At 43.5% G+C, this 12,622-nt stretch overlaps 1 protein-coding gene across 1 annotated transcript in view; it reads right to left on the minus strand.

The window, feature by feature from the left end:
• ZNF407 (zinc finger protein 407) overlaps positions 1 to 12,622 on the minus strand; it is a 300,301-nt gene that overhangs the window by 189,942 nt on the left and 97,737 nt on the right. Inside the window, exon 4 of the mRNA XM_026039740.1 lies at positions 1,771 to 1,845. Within this exon, the coding sequence (XP_025895525.1) occupies positions 1,771 to 1,845 (75 nt within the window). The remainder of the gene's footprint in view (positions 1 to 1,770; positions 1,846 to 12,622) is intronic.

Here is a 12,622-nt window from a genome sequence, read left to right on the forward strand (position 1 = left end):
ACTTGGTTGTGCTGCACGTCAAGCCCAAGTGCCAGCTAGAGAAGTACTGCGGACAAGAAATATTCCAAGACAGGATGAGAAAGTTCAGGGGGAGCAGCAAGAAGTCCCTGGAAGCAGCCTCGGGAAGGGCAGCGCGGAGGGCACCTCCCGGACAGCTCCTCTGCTCCAGGGCCAGAGGGGCGCCGGGAGCCCCTGCGGGAGCAGCTCCCGGTGCCCAGCACCCGGCACCCGGTGCGCACCGAGGGAGGCTCCCGCCACGACGCCCTCTCCTAGCGCCACGGAGGGTGATGGCCCAAAAGCCTTTGGGGAACACGGGGAGGAGGGGGGAAACGGGGGAGTCTACGATGCCTTCGAACAAACGCACGAAACGCAGCGGCTCTGGATAACAGCATCGTGCTCGTTTGGGAGCTCACTGCAAGATGACGACTGCTAAAACTGTGCCCCCCAGGCTCAGAAAGTGTACTGGGATATCTATTGTGTGCATCCCTTACTGCACACATCTTCACCAGGGTGACACAAATTATCTTTATGTTATATATTATACAGTAAGCACCYCCTTGTAAAAGAAGATATTTGTATTGAGTGCTTCCAGCTTCCAGGGCAAAACATTTTTCATAATTGCTTTGCTACAACAAAAGATATCCAACATGCACTTTAATATAGCTGAACGGCTAGTGTTGTTCTTATGTGTTACTGTATGTTTTAGATTAAAAAGAAAATCTCAATACTCTTTAAATAACCACGTGTTAAGACAATTTCATTTAAGCAGTTTGCAGAGGAAATCTCATTAAAAGTATAAGCAGCACTTAAATATGTAGTTCATCAAACATAAGGTGCACACAGTGTGTTAATTTAAAACTCTCTTGTTAGATGACTCAGTTAAGTGCGATGAGCTCATGAGGAAAGGGTTTAACCAACTACCTCTTCTCATGCCTTTAACAGGAACTGAACCCTGAGGTCTGGGTTCCAGGGTCATAAGTAATGCTTGAATGAGTGTCAGGTGCTCAGTGACCAACACCACGGGTAGGGTACATCCATGCAGAGACCACAGGAGGTGTTTTGGCTGTGCAGAAAACATCAAATTTCAAGTTACCCCTCACACTGGATGAAATAGCAAAGCCACAGTGTAGTCACTAAATGTGAGGCAAATGCTGGTTATCTGTGAAAATGGTCCTGGACTGGTTGTAAAACATTTTAAAACAGAAAAAAAAAAATGCTGTTCATGAAAAAATCTGAAACTAAGTAACTGTATACAGATTCAAAAAATGCAGATTGCTCAAACACCAAATCTCTCTGTTCCTCCTCAAAAACATTGAGAGAAGTTTGGTTTTGATTCTTCTGTGCCTTTGACTCTGACAATCAACATAAACCTCAGTAGTGATTTTATGAAACGTGATATTTTGTAAACAAGGATCATCAATACCAGCAAGAAAAAAAAGAAAAATAATTTACTTTGCTCTTGGAGAGAACACTAAAGCTACAGAAGTTTTGAGAACTATGTTACCTGCCCAAAACCAGCCCCAGAAGTTGTGAATCCTACAGCACACAAGTGCACACTCGTGCTTTCTAGAGCAACCTTGACCCACAGCCATTCCGCAGGGACTCTGCTGGCTGCGGTTCAGCAGAGCACCTCAGTGAGCTAGTTCCTTCTGTAGTCTGTAGAGTCGAGCTAAGACTCCGTGTGACTTCACTTTGAGCATGCTGAACATTCCAGCTAAGTTCTACCTGTGTTAGCTGAGCCAAAGCAAGACGACTTGTGAAGGAGGTTACCTTTCTTTCGGTGTGCCAACTCCGTGCTTGCCCAGCAGGTGAGTATTCAGATGTTTCTTCATCACAAAGGCCACCCTACCAAACAATCAAACAAAACAAGAAGGTGATTTTTTCATTAATATATATTTTAACTAGTATTTTCCTTTTCTGAGAATGCACTTCAACATATTTTGTTAAAGAGGGGATTAAAACAAAGAAAACCTTCCAGACTGCGATGTCGTATTCATTCACATTTGAAAAGTCTATCCTGGAAGGACAGGTCTTTTTTCAGTTGTAGCCACCTGGGTATTTTTCTTACAAGTAATCACAACCACACATCAGTGGTCAGGACAGGGCAAAAATACATTTCTGGTTCCCTCTGTACACTTCATATAACACACTTCAATACACTTCATAGACTATATTTAAAATTATGTTACTAAATTATTTTCAATATATTTTATAAAYATATTCAATATATTGACAATTACAATATATTTTGGCTAAATAATATTTTTCCATGTTATAACCTAGTACAGTTTTCATTATGCCTTTGAACTTAAGTCTAGTGGGCCCATCCTGCAACCTTTCATCTTAGAAGTAGTTCCATGTTTTTGGTGAGAATGCTACATAAACATGGCAAACTCAGACGCTTAAATAAGTGATTGTGTCTGGCCAAGCTTCAGTGCATTCATTATTTTAAGACATACATGAAGAGAAATTAGGAGCTTCAGTTATTTTAGGATTTGTTTATGTGAAAAGCGGCCTGAAAAGGTGAAACATATGTTTATGATTACGTTTTGAGCAGGAATATTGTTCAAACAGACAAGACATCTTTTGAGATATCAACAGCAACAACAAAATGCATATTACCTAGCCTTATGTCCCTACCAAACAAAATACAGTTAATTTGCTTTAATTTTGGTGAAATATGTGGTGAAACAGATAGCAGCCTACCAAGTACCATTCTTCTGCTGATAAGACCATAAAATCAATGTAATTACATCATGTGACTGCTTCAAACAATTTAGATATCAGACTGACACTGCAAACTAAAATGGTTCTCTCGATAAGCAAAAATTTTACTGCTGTAACTTCCAGTGTGAAAAGGGCTTGCAAACATTTTTGTTAATTATGTATTACAGCTGTCCTTCATAAAGTTAATTACTAATAGCTGAAAGGCAATAGAATCTATTTGCATATGTACATGAAAGGCATGACATATGCAAAAATATGATTTTAATTAGCATTCCATGATATGAAGGGCTACAAATCAAACTGGCATGTTATAAGATTCTTAACATTAAGCGCTGAATTCATCTGGACATGTTTGCAGTAACGGACAATGGAAGCACTGTAAAACGCATTACATCGTGGCACATACGAGCCACAAAATCCAAGAAAGGAAACTTCTCCTTTACAAATATGTTAATGGAGCTTCTCCATGTTTGAGCCACTTTGGGCATTTTCCCATTACAGCAGGGACTCTCTTTTGTGCCTCTTTTGGAGTGTAAGAATATAATTCTGTCCACTTAAACGAAAGCAATTTATTATTTTTACAAAAAGATACTAAAAATACCTTAAAAAATACCTTTTCCCTACACAAGGATGGCATCATAATCGTTAGACCCTTGAATAATCCTTCATGCTGTCACCATCCGCACTATGCGAGTGTCATCGAAACCCCAGTACGTRTGGAAAGCAATTGTTAAAGAATAATATTTGGTGTTCTAATAACAGTACGAGACATTTGGAATTCACCGCTGTTGCTTTTTGGCAGAAATAGGAGCCATTCCTACACCTCAGCGAGGTCTACCTGGAAGATTTTGGATTAGTTTGCTGTCAGGAGATCCCTGCCCTCGTCTCCTCCGTCCCCACAGCCACACTGAGGCCGAGGCGCCCGGGCGCGGGCCACACACAGCAATGAATCCCACGTCAGCTGCTCTGTGCCGGTCTCCCGTGCTTTGGAGTAGCCATTCGGCTGCTTCGGTAGGGCGTAACAAAATGGTGAGGCGAAAACGAAGACTGAGGCACTACGTGTCCCTGCACCCATGAGTGTTTTACCCTTTTAGTGCAGTGCTGGATGCCTTAATGCTGAGGAGCACTCGATGCCTCCGTGCAGGTCGGGAGAGCTCTGCACAGCTCAGAAATATTTCTTCACTTCACAGAATCCTTCCGTAAAGACAACAAGAATTGTGATTTTCATAAGAAACTGAGAATGAGGTATGAAAATATTACCAAATATAATAAATAGAGACAGCCCTTACTTCAGGCAACAATTTGTTTATACTTAGAATTGAGGCAAAGCCTCAGCTCCTTGATCTAGATAACATGTAAAAATGCAGCTGGGAAAGTATTTGTCTGTGGTTACCAACTACTACGGGGGACTTAGGGAAAGGTGGTGCTGTTTGCTGTATTTAAAAACAAGCACAAAACACAGCTTTAGTGCAGTAGGTRATTCTGGATCTCCAAACATGTAATAATTTAAAAACAACTGGTTTGCCTCCACTGGTTTGGACTATATTCCTAGGATATTGCCAGAACTGGATAGCTAAACCACACGACTTACATGGTTCATTTCTAAYGAATCTCAAGGAGAGTCTATCTGGCACCAAGAAGAATTCAAAGGGTAAATGGTTTCAAGACACGTTGCTCTAAAACAACTTGGATCAATGGGAATTTTTTCCATCAGCTGCACTCAGCACTGATTTGAGCTTCCCCCAATTTCTACTATCTTAATCCTAGCTGAAATAAAAATGCCCGATGCTACAAATTACCTGGTTTCGGAGAGACACAGAAAGAACTAACGAAACACCTGTAACTGCCATCCTCTTCCTCCTTCCAGCACCTGCAAGCCAGGCCAGGGCAGAAGTCTAAAAGGGCTTTAATAAATCCGACCTGCGCGTATTGATCCCCAAGCCTCTCAAAGCTCATCTCGCTACGGACCCGAGCGGCGCCCAGGGAGCTCCCTAGGGACACGGGGTCCCTGGCTCCCGGGGGGAGCCCCRGGAGCTCCCTTGGGCGCCGGACGAGCCGGGCAGGGGGCACCCGGCATCCCGGCAGTCCCTGTCCCGCGGGATTCTCAGCCAGGCGGGCGCCCATCCCGCAGCGCCCCCRCCATGGGCGCTCTACGCCCCAGCTTGGGCTTAAATTAAAAACAAGCTGAAGAACGAGAGAGAGCTTAAAAATAGTATCCATACTCCCTGCGGACGTCTTTTTTTTTTACATAAGCTATGAATAAAAATAACTCTCAATAGTAAATATATGAGCACCTTTCCCAAAATAAGCTTACAGAATACTCTGTTTTCAGTTTAGATGAGTTGTGGCTTTGTGGGAACATGTCCACTCATATTCCATGGAAGTCTTCAAACTGTGTTTGGACTCACCCTGAGAAAGTCTGCAACTGATTTGGGAGCCTCTAAAGACTTGTCTTCAGTTATAAAAGCATACTTTAATGTACAAAAGAAACAAAGTGATTTCTAATTCTGGGAATAAAGAAACATATTGGGCAATCCTGACTTCCACTTTTTATTTTAGTGTAATACCAGTTCTTCAGCGTGGACAATGTTTATCGTCACAGGACCCAAGGAATATGAATAATCTGCCACGGATTGTCTGTTCTCTCGTCTTCGCTGCAGGGAGAGAACTGCACTCTGCAAAGTACTTCAGCTGAGAGGGCAAAAGGCTCCAGCTTTTATTATGCTTTGAATCCATGGAAGCCTTTTCTTCTTAATATGTATGTTGTTGTTTGAGTGAAAAGCCAAGCTAAAAACAAACAAACGAACTACCAAACCAGAAAACCAAAACAAGGATTCTAGATCATGAAATCTGCGCTAGACTCTTATTTCCTGGGAGTTTAGTGTTCAGCTGCAGCCCAGCTCCCAGGAAGGAGCTACATTTCCTCTCTACGAAAAAGTCACCTGAATCCATGTCASCAGACTGGTCATCTTATAATTACATACAACTGCTAAACAGGACCAACATGATTATATTTCATGTTTTGGATTTTTTGTTTTTTTTTTTGTGGGACTCTACAAACAAGGTATACAGCAACTGAAAACCAAYTTTAATCACTTTTCAATGAGTAGTTTGCACTCTGAAACCACTTTGGGCAATTTATCTTATAGATAACAATGTTCAGTGAGGTTAAAATAGTCTGGGAGGATAAGAATGAGCATCTACCCTTTATTCATATTCTCTACACCTTTTAAACCTCCTTGTAACTGTCCCAAAGCTTTTGGCAGGTGAATTCCACTCTGGGTATGCAGGCAGGGGGCTGCGTGGCCGGCGCAGGCCACAAGCGCAGTACGTTTGACAAAGCTCCCTTGAAGCCTCAGTTCCTTTAGCAAAATCAAGCACTATTATTTACAAATTATTAGTATGTAGCAGTCGGCTTTCTCACTGGTGCCAAGCCCTCGGAAGGAATGGAATGGTTTGCTGCTCTGGATGAAGTCCCTGGAGATCTGACAACTCCGAAGAATCAAGTTTTCAGGACAATACTGCAGGAATTACAAGGCTAAGACTCCTTTCCAATACACCCACCACAGAATCTGAGGAAGTAACAGATTATCCTGTGTGCACAGCTTTTGCTTCCATAATCGGTACCTGAATTTCCGTCTCTTTGCCTTCACCTGGAGCAAGACACCAGAAAATCAAGGCAAGCTGCATGGATCACGACAGGGAAAGGGACAGCGTATTCCTGCACACGGACAAAGTATGGACTCAGCCAATTCTTATTCCTTGACTGGAGTGCTAATGTTCTTTAACGTGTCTTGAAATATGCTGTAGACYATATGCTTTTGTGGCCAAAACAGTGGGTCACGTGGCATCATGTCAGCAGCAGTATCAATTAATAAATGGAAAAAATAGYCCCATTTCTCAAGAAATATCACGACCCATGAGTATTTCAGCATGTCCAATAAGCTGCATGTGTAATTAAAGATTTTCACATGTGCCTTGGATTTCTACATCTTCTGCTCATGAAAGTAGAACTTTGTACACAAAGATCAGCACTTTGCCAAACAGACCATAGCCAGTCCATGCAAAACCAAACATTCAGTTTTTGAAATCTCAGAATTCTACAGCAAGGTGACCAAGAAGTCCCAAATGTTCTCTCTGCMGCAGGATTTTGTGCACTGCAGGCCAGCTGCAGGTACAAGAGGGCACAGAAAACCCTAGAACTGCCTGGAAGGCTACTTTTTTTCTACAAACAAGTTATCTTTTTTTTTTTTTTCTCCCCATGCACTGATAGTCTAAATTCCTGGGAATTTCTCTAAGTCCATCATTCTTGGATGTTTGCTGATTCTGAAGGGTCCGGAGCGGGGTGCTGATAACTCTCTTGCATGACCGTGCGCAGGGGACTCAATTTAAAAGCAAATATCTGGCAGGGCCGAGCGCAGCGTGGAAGATATCCAGCAGCCTGAAAGGCTTCATGCCCTCGGTGACAGCATGTCAGGTTCAAGTAAATTATCTGGCAGGGCGAAGTCTGGTGTGGAAAATATCTGAAAAACTTCACGCCTYCTGTGACTGGACGTCAAGTCCTAGAACCCCGAGCAGCAAAGCAGGGGGTTCTGCTGACTCGCTCAGCAGCCAAACGGAGCAGGCCTTATTACTCCCAGCTAGCAATTATGGATATTGTCCTTAAGATAGAAATCAATAACATTTCAGAGGGTTTGCAATCTCACGTAATCAGCCAGTCTGCTGCACCGACAGCCCCGCAACTCCCTGGCCTGTGCTCTTCGCAGACCCCCTGTGTTAAGGAAGGATACGGCCATTTAATGCTCCAGTCCCCGTAATGACAGCAATTAAGCTGAAAAGTAAAACGCAAATATCTGGCTTATGTTGCTCCCTCCTCCTCACCTCCAGGAACAAACAACTTGGCTGCTTGGAAAAYGCACTTTTTCTCCAAAGTTTAATCAGGAAGGGGTGCGTAGCCACCAGCAACCAGAGCAGATCTGGAGTGCCGTGTCAAGAACATCAGGRCATTCCCAAAACCTAAAGACTCTAAACACAAGTTTTAAATTTCTGAGAACTACAAATCTTTTGGCCCTAGGTTTGAAACTATTCACACGTCTCTATGCAACAGGCACATTTCTTGACTGCTTTTAACTTTTCAGCATCTTTAAGTTCCCCTAAGAAAGCAAGTTTCATTCCAGATTCTGAGAATCCTATGAGGATCTTAGAGAAACTCTGTGAATCCTATGAGGATCCAATGAGGACTTAYCCTTGGAAATTGCTGCTGCCACATATTATTTAGTCAAAAATGACCCAGCTGACTGAGACACTAACATCTCCTCCCGATTCTATCCCCGAGCTTCTTAACACAGACTTAACTGCAGTTTCTTAATTGAAAGCCATAAAAAATAACTCCGAGTTTACTTACTTTATTCCCATAAAACTCAACTGTTCAACCGCCTTTTCCTGGGAGATGTCTTACTGCCGAACCAAGTTCCAAAGCCAGCCCGTGCTGTGAACGAGCAGGCAACACGTGCGCAACGTGCTGCAATCTCCTCTGGTAGAAACCCCCCATCTCCCTTCCCTGCGTCACCTGGCGAATCCCGGGCGCGAGGGCAGGCTCGGCACGCGGGCGGGTGCCAGCAAGAGGGAGCATCTCGTGCGGGCGCGAGGCCCGCGCGCAGCTTGTGCGCAGGGCAGCCTCGAGCACCAAAGCAGCTGCTCTGCCTGCCTGCCTTGGAACAGCATGACAGACAACAGGATTGTCAATGCGCTGTTCAATGACCTGCATCAATCCAGAGAATAATTTACTGCTATATCAGACGGATCATTATGGATGAGTTGCACACTATCAATCAATCCGCTGTGTTGCTCCTGCATATTCCTGCATCTATCATGCAGAAGAGAAAGAAACCTCTCAACACGTTCCTGTTGCTTTCGGCCACCGMTCTGTGTCCCTCAAGATCTGAAATAATTATTAGTCACAGGGCTGTAAAGCAGCAGCAATATGCACAATTATCTCCTGTCATCCATTCTGGTAGAATAGACCTGGGTACAAAGGAAGATAAGGCAAAGTCGAATAGAAGAGTAAGCATCCACATTTACCTACTCCACTCACACTGGCTTGGACAGATCTCACCATGTGAAGTTACTGAGCTCTCTCATCATCCCTTCTATGTTACAGCTTAAACCATTCAGGACTGAAACTAGTCTATCATTGCAAAGACTGTGGCAAAAGAAGAAAATACTTGGTAGTATTTATATTATGTCCATGCCTTTGTGGGAACTCCYACTTTCTACTGCATGCCTGAATTTATTTCTTTTATAAGGAAAGTCAGAGGGCTTTCCTGTAAGCTAACTAGAATACAGGAAATTTACAGGCTAGCTAACTTACAAACCTTACTGAATTTTGTTGTTTTGTTTCTATTTTAAATACTAAGCCAGCTTTCAATATCAGATGGGTAAATAAATCAASCACAGGCTGCAATAGCTAGCAAAAAGTTGCAAAGAAAGTTAAAGGTGGCAGGCACTTTTTACAGTTGGAGGTGCAATAAAAAGGAGTTAACGTGGCATACAGAGAATGATCTATAGTTTAGGTGCACTGGGAACAGTACTCGAGAATCACATACTTTACCTCTGAAAAGGCACTAGAAAAACACTGCACTGCTCAGGGAATTAGCCACTCCTGAATATGGGGTGCAGACACTTCAAAAAGCATTACCAAGCAGCTCAAAGCATACAGAACAGACTCTGCAATTAAACACTAGTCCAAGGACTTCAATGAATGATAGAGCATGATATCATACGTAAGTAGGTATACACTCTGGGCCACACCAGACACCCTCAGAACAGCTTCAGATGTGAATGCCTAAGAGCTAACAGAGCAGGACCCAAAGTATTGTCCATCTCATGGCACCATAAAAACCACCATCAGAAGGTCATTTCTGTTGCTTCAAGATGCAACAGCATGCAAGACAAGAGAGCTCTTAGCCAGCTTAAAGTGATTTACTACTGGCGTTTCCTGAAACAAAAGTGAATCTTTCCTTACGGTAGGTAGCTAGCCCATCTCAAATGAACGCTGGAGAGTTTCAACGAGTTGCAATCCCCAGGTCCCCAGATCCTCCAGAACATCAGGAATTAGTCAGGAACATGGGCAGCAAAGTATCATCTGATAAACAGACTAAAAATTAATGACTTGTGAAACGGGTCAGACAAAAAAGAAAAAAGAAAGAAAAAACACAGAGAAAACACAATCAGTTTTAGGAAATGTATGCCTTTTAATTTTCCCCAAACACCTATGTTCAGAAATGAAACTGAAGATCTTCATGCACCATTACTAGAAATAACAATCTACTTGAACACTAGGCTGCTGGGTATTCTTCTCAAACAAAAAAAAACAAAATAAAATGTTACAATATAWTTTACTTCTGTTTCCAGCCTGAAATTTCCTACTCAAGGCGAACCWATCTACTGTCCATCTAAAAATCCACGGTTCTGCTACAGATGGAGTCAAATAAAACACAACTATGRCAGCTAGTGAAAACTGAAATAAGTAAGATCTTGTTTGTTACAGTATATTGCGGTACACGAAGTAAACAAACATCTCCACTTATTTTGTTGCTTAATGAGCACACTGCAAACAGCTGAACAGTGGCAAAAATCTTTAAAGTCAGAAGGTGCTCACTCTGTCAGGAAATCCCCTTACAAATATATGAGAAAATTAGTACCGCTACAAGAAATGTTTGTTTCAATATTCAGAGGAGTTAATGAATGTTAAGTGATAATGGTAGACAGCAGCAGTATGTAATTACATTTCCAAACACAGCTCGCCAAATCATTTCTAAGCTAAAGGAATCRCATGTTCTATTAATTTTCATTGGTTACCAAACATCTGTAACTGTCACCTCTACCAGGTGTTTAGCAATCCAACAGCTGCAGAGAGTACTAAAAACCCCACAAAGGCAACGAGAAGAACCGCRGCGCCTTCTGTACCGGCGCCCCCAGCCCCCCGCCCACCCGCTCCACAGCCCCTTTTCCTAGCTCGGAAACGCAGCCCTTGGCTTCGCCCTTGCAGCTAAAGCAGATTGGCATCCACGTGTGACCATGTGGGAGAGGATATTTGTCATCCTAAACGAGGCTCTAGGAAGGCCCTCAAAACAAACCAAGGTTTTCGGCATCATGATCCAAAGAGCACCTACCAGTCCTGGCACCGAGAAGTTGTCTATTTCCCCCCTCTTGTCGGAGTATGTGCATCCCACTTTCCTGTAACTCTGTTGCCTCCTTCTTCTCTGGCTGGACATTGTTCTGCAACTCCTGTTCACTCCTACTGAACAGCGGTATTTGATGCAGGAGGCAGCAATTCCACATATCCTCAACCTGCATCTGGAAAGGGAGCTCACACGATCCTGCCTTGGGATGAAGAGGATGGTATTCTGCCACTACCTGCAGGTGACAACCCCAAAATGCTGGCAGAGGATCCAACATGTTTCTCTYTGATTTCTGGGCATTAATGTGAGAGTTGAGTTTTTCAAAACACCGCAGTCCTGCTGCTCTCGCATCATTAGGGTGGTACCTTCAAGTGAGAAGCAAGTGTCACTCCTATTTGGCTGACAGAACAAGTGAGCAGACAGAGCTCCAGAGCTTTACGCAGCATCTGCCATCAGCAGCGGGCACCCCCATCCCAACCTCCCTCAGAATCTCTCTGGTGGGCTCACCGAGTGCCGGTGGATGGAAAAGCAGCCTGAAGCAAGTTTTGCAGGCACCACACGGCCTCGGTTTAGCCACGTACCTGTCACTGGACAAAACGCTGAGAATGGCTGGCATAGCCACACTTAGGGAGCGAGACACAGAAAGGTTTGTTTCAACCCTATTAATGGTGAATTAAAACAAGTATGGAGTATGGAGGAACATCCAGGAACTCCAGACCACAGGCATTGAGAAGGATTTTTATATAGCCCTAGCAAATTCAAAACCTCATTAGGTGAAAACGGACCCCTCAACTTTGTTGAGAAAGGCAGTGGGAGCAGAAAAATTAGTTTTTTGTCTCACCAGCCCAACAATTTGCAAACTGTGGCATTAAGAGCATGTTGCCATGGACGTGATAGCCTACGATGTGCACTGTCCACTTTCCTTCRCCTCCGGTTTGGAGGCACCGTCAGGACTAAGCTACAAGGCGGGATGCTCCGTCAGTGCCACTGCCAACCCTAACTCCGCGTGCCCAAGGCACCCGGGTGCAGGGAATGCTGCAGGAGCGCAGTTCGGACTGCGCTTGCAGTGCATGGCTCCAAGAAATTCAGTGCGGGAGCTCAGGGCTGAGGACGGCATGAGCAGTGTATGGAAAACTCAAGCTGCCAGGAATGCCAAGAGCCAGTAAAAGTGGAAAATAAAGAAATAAGGTGGTGGAAGTGAACTCTGCAGTGGAAGGAAAATTGGCAATTTTCCTAAGTCAGCGGACATACAAACAGAACAAGATGAATAGTCTACCATGTTTTAAGCAGGAAGTTCTTTAAAGCAGAATGAATCTTCTGGGAAAATCAGATTTCTGTAATCGGGAGAATCTTCTCAAAATCAGCCAGTAGCAAGTACACAAGCCGAGTTTGACYGTATCTCTAAGTGCCATGAGAGCTGTTCTCACAGTCACCTGCAGGGAGTCTCTACATTTTCCTGGCAAGTCTAAGCAGCAAAGCCTACAAATATTGAAAGTGCAACAGCTTGTAAGAATATCTCAAAAAGAGGATATTTTAAACAGCTTCTACTTAAAATTAGAACAGATAGAGCCTGACTAATATACTTCATCTTATTTTTTTGTTCTTCTTGAACAAAGCCAAGCCAAAGCATAAGTGCTCAGAAATTGCATTGCAGAGTTACCAAGCTTAAGCAGAGCTTCCATAAGAACAGTTATCTTGAGAATGAAACTTTT

Source organism: Nothoprocta perdicaria, unplaced genomic scaffold, assembly GCF_003342845.1.
Source record: "Nothoprocta perdicaria isolate Ctin4 unplaced genomic scaffold, notPer1 scaffold_24, whole genome shotgun sequence".
NCBI classification, from domain to species: Eukaryota; Metazoa; Chordata; class Aves; order Tinamiformes; family Tinamidae; genus Nothoprocta; species Nothoprocta perdicaria.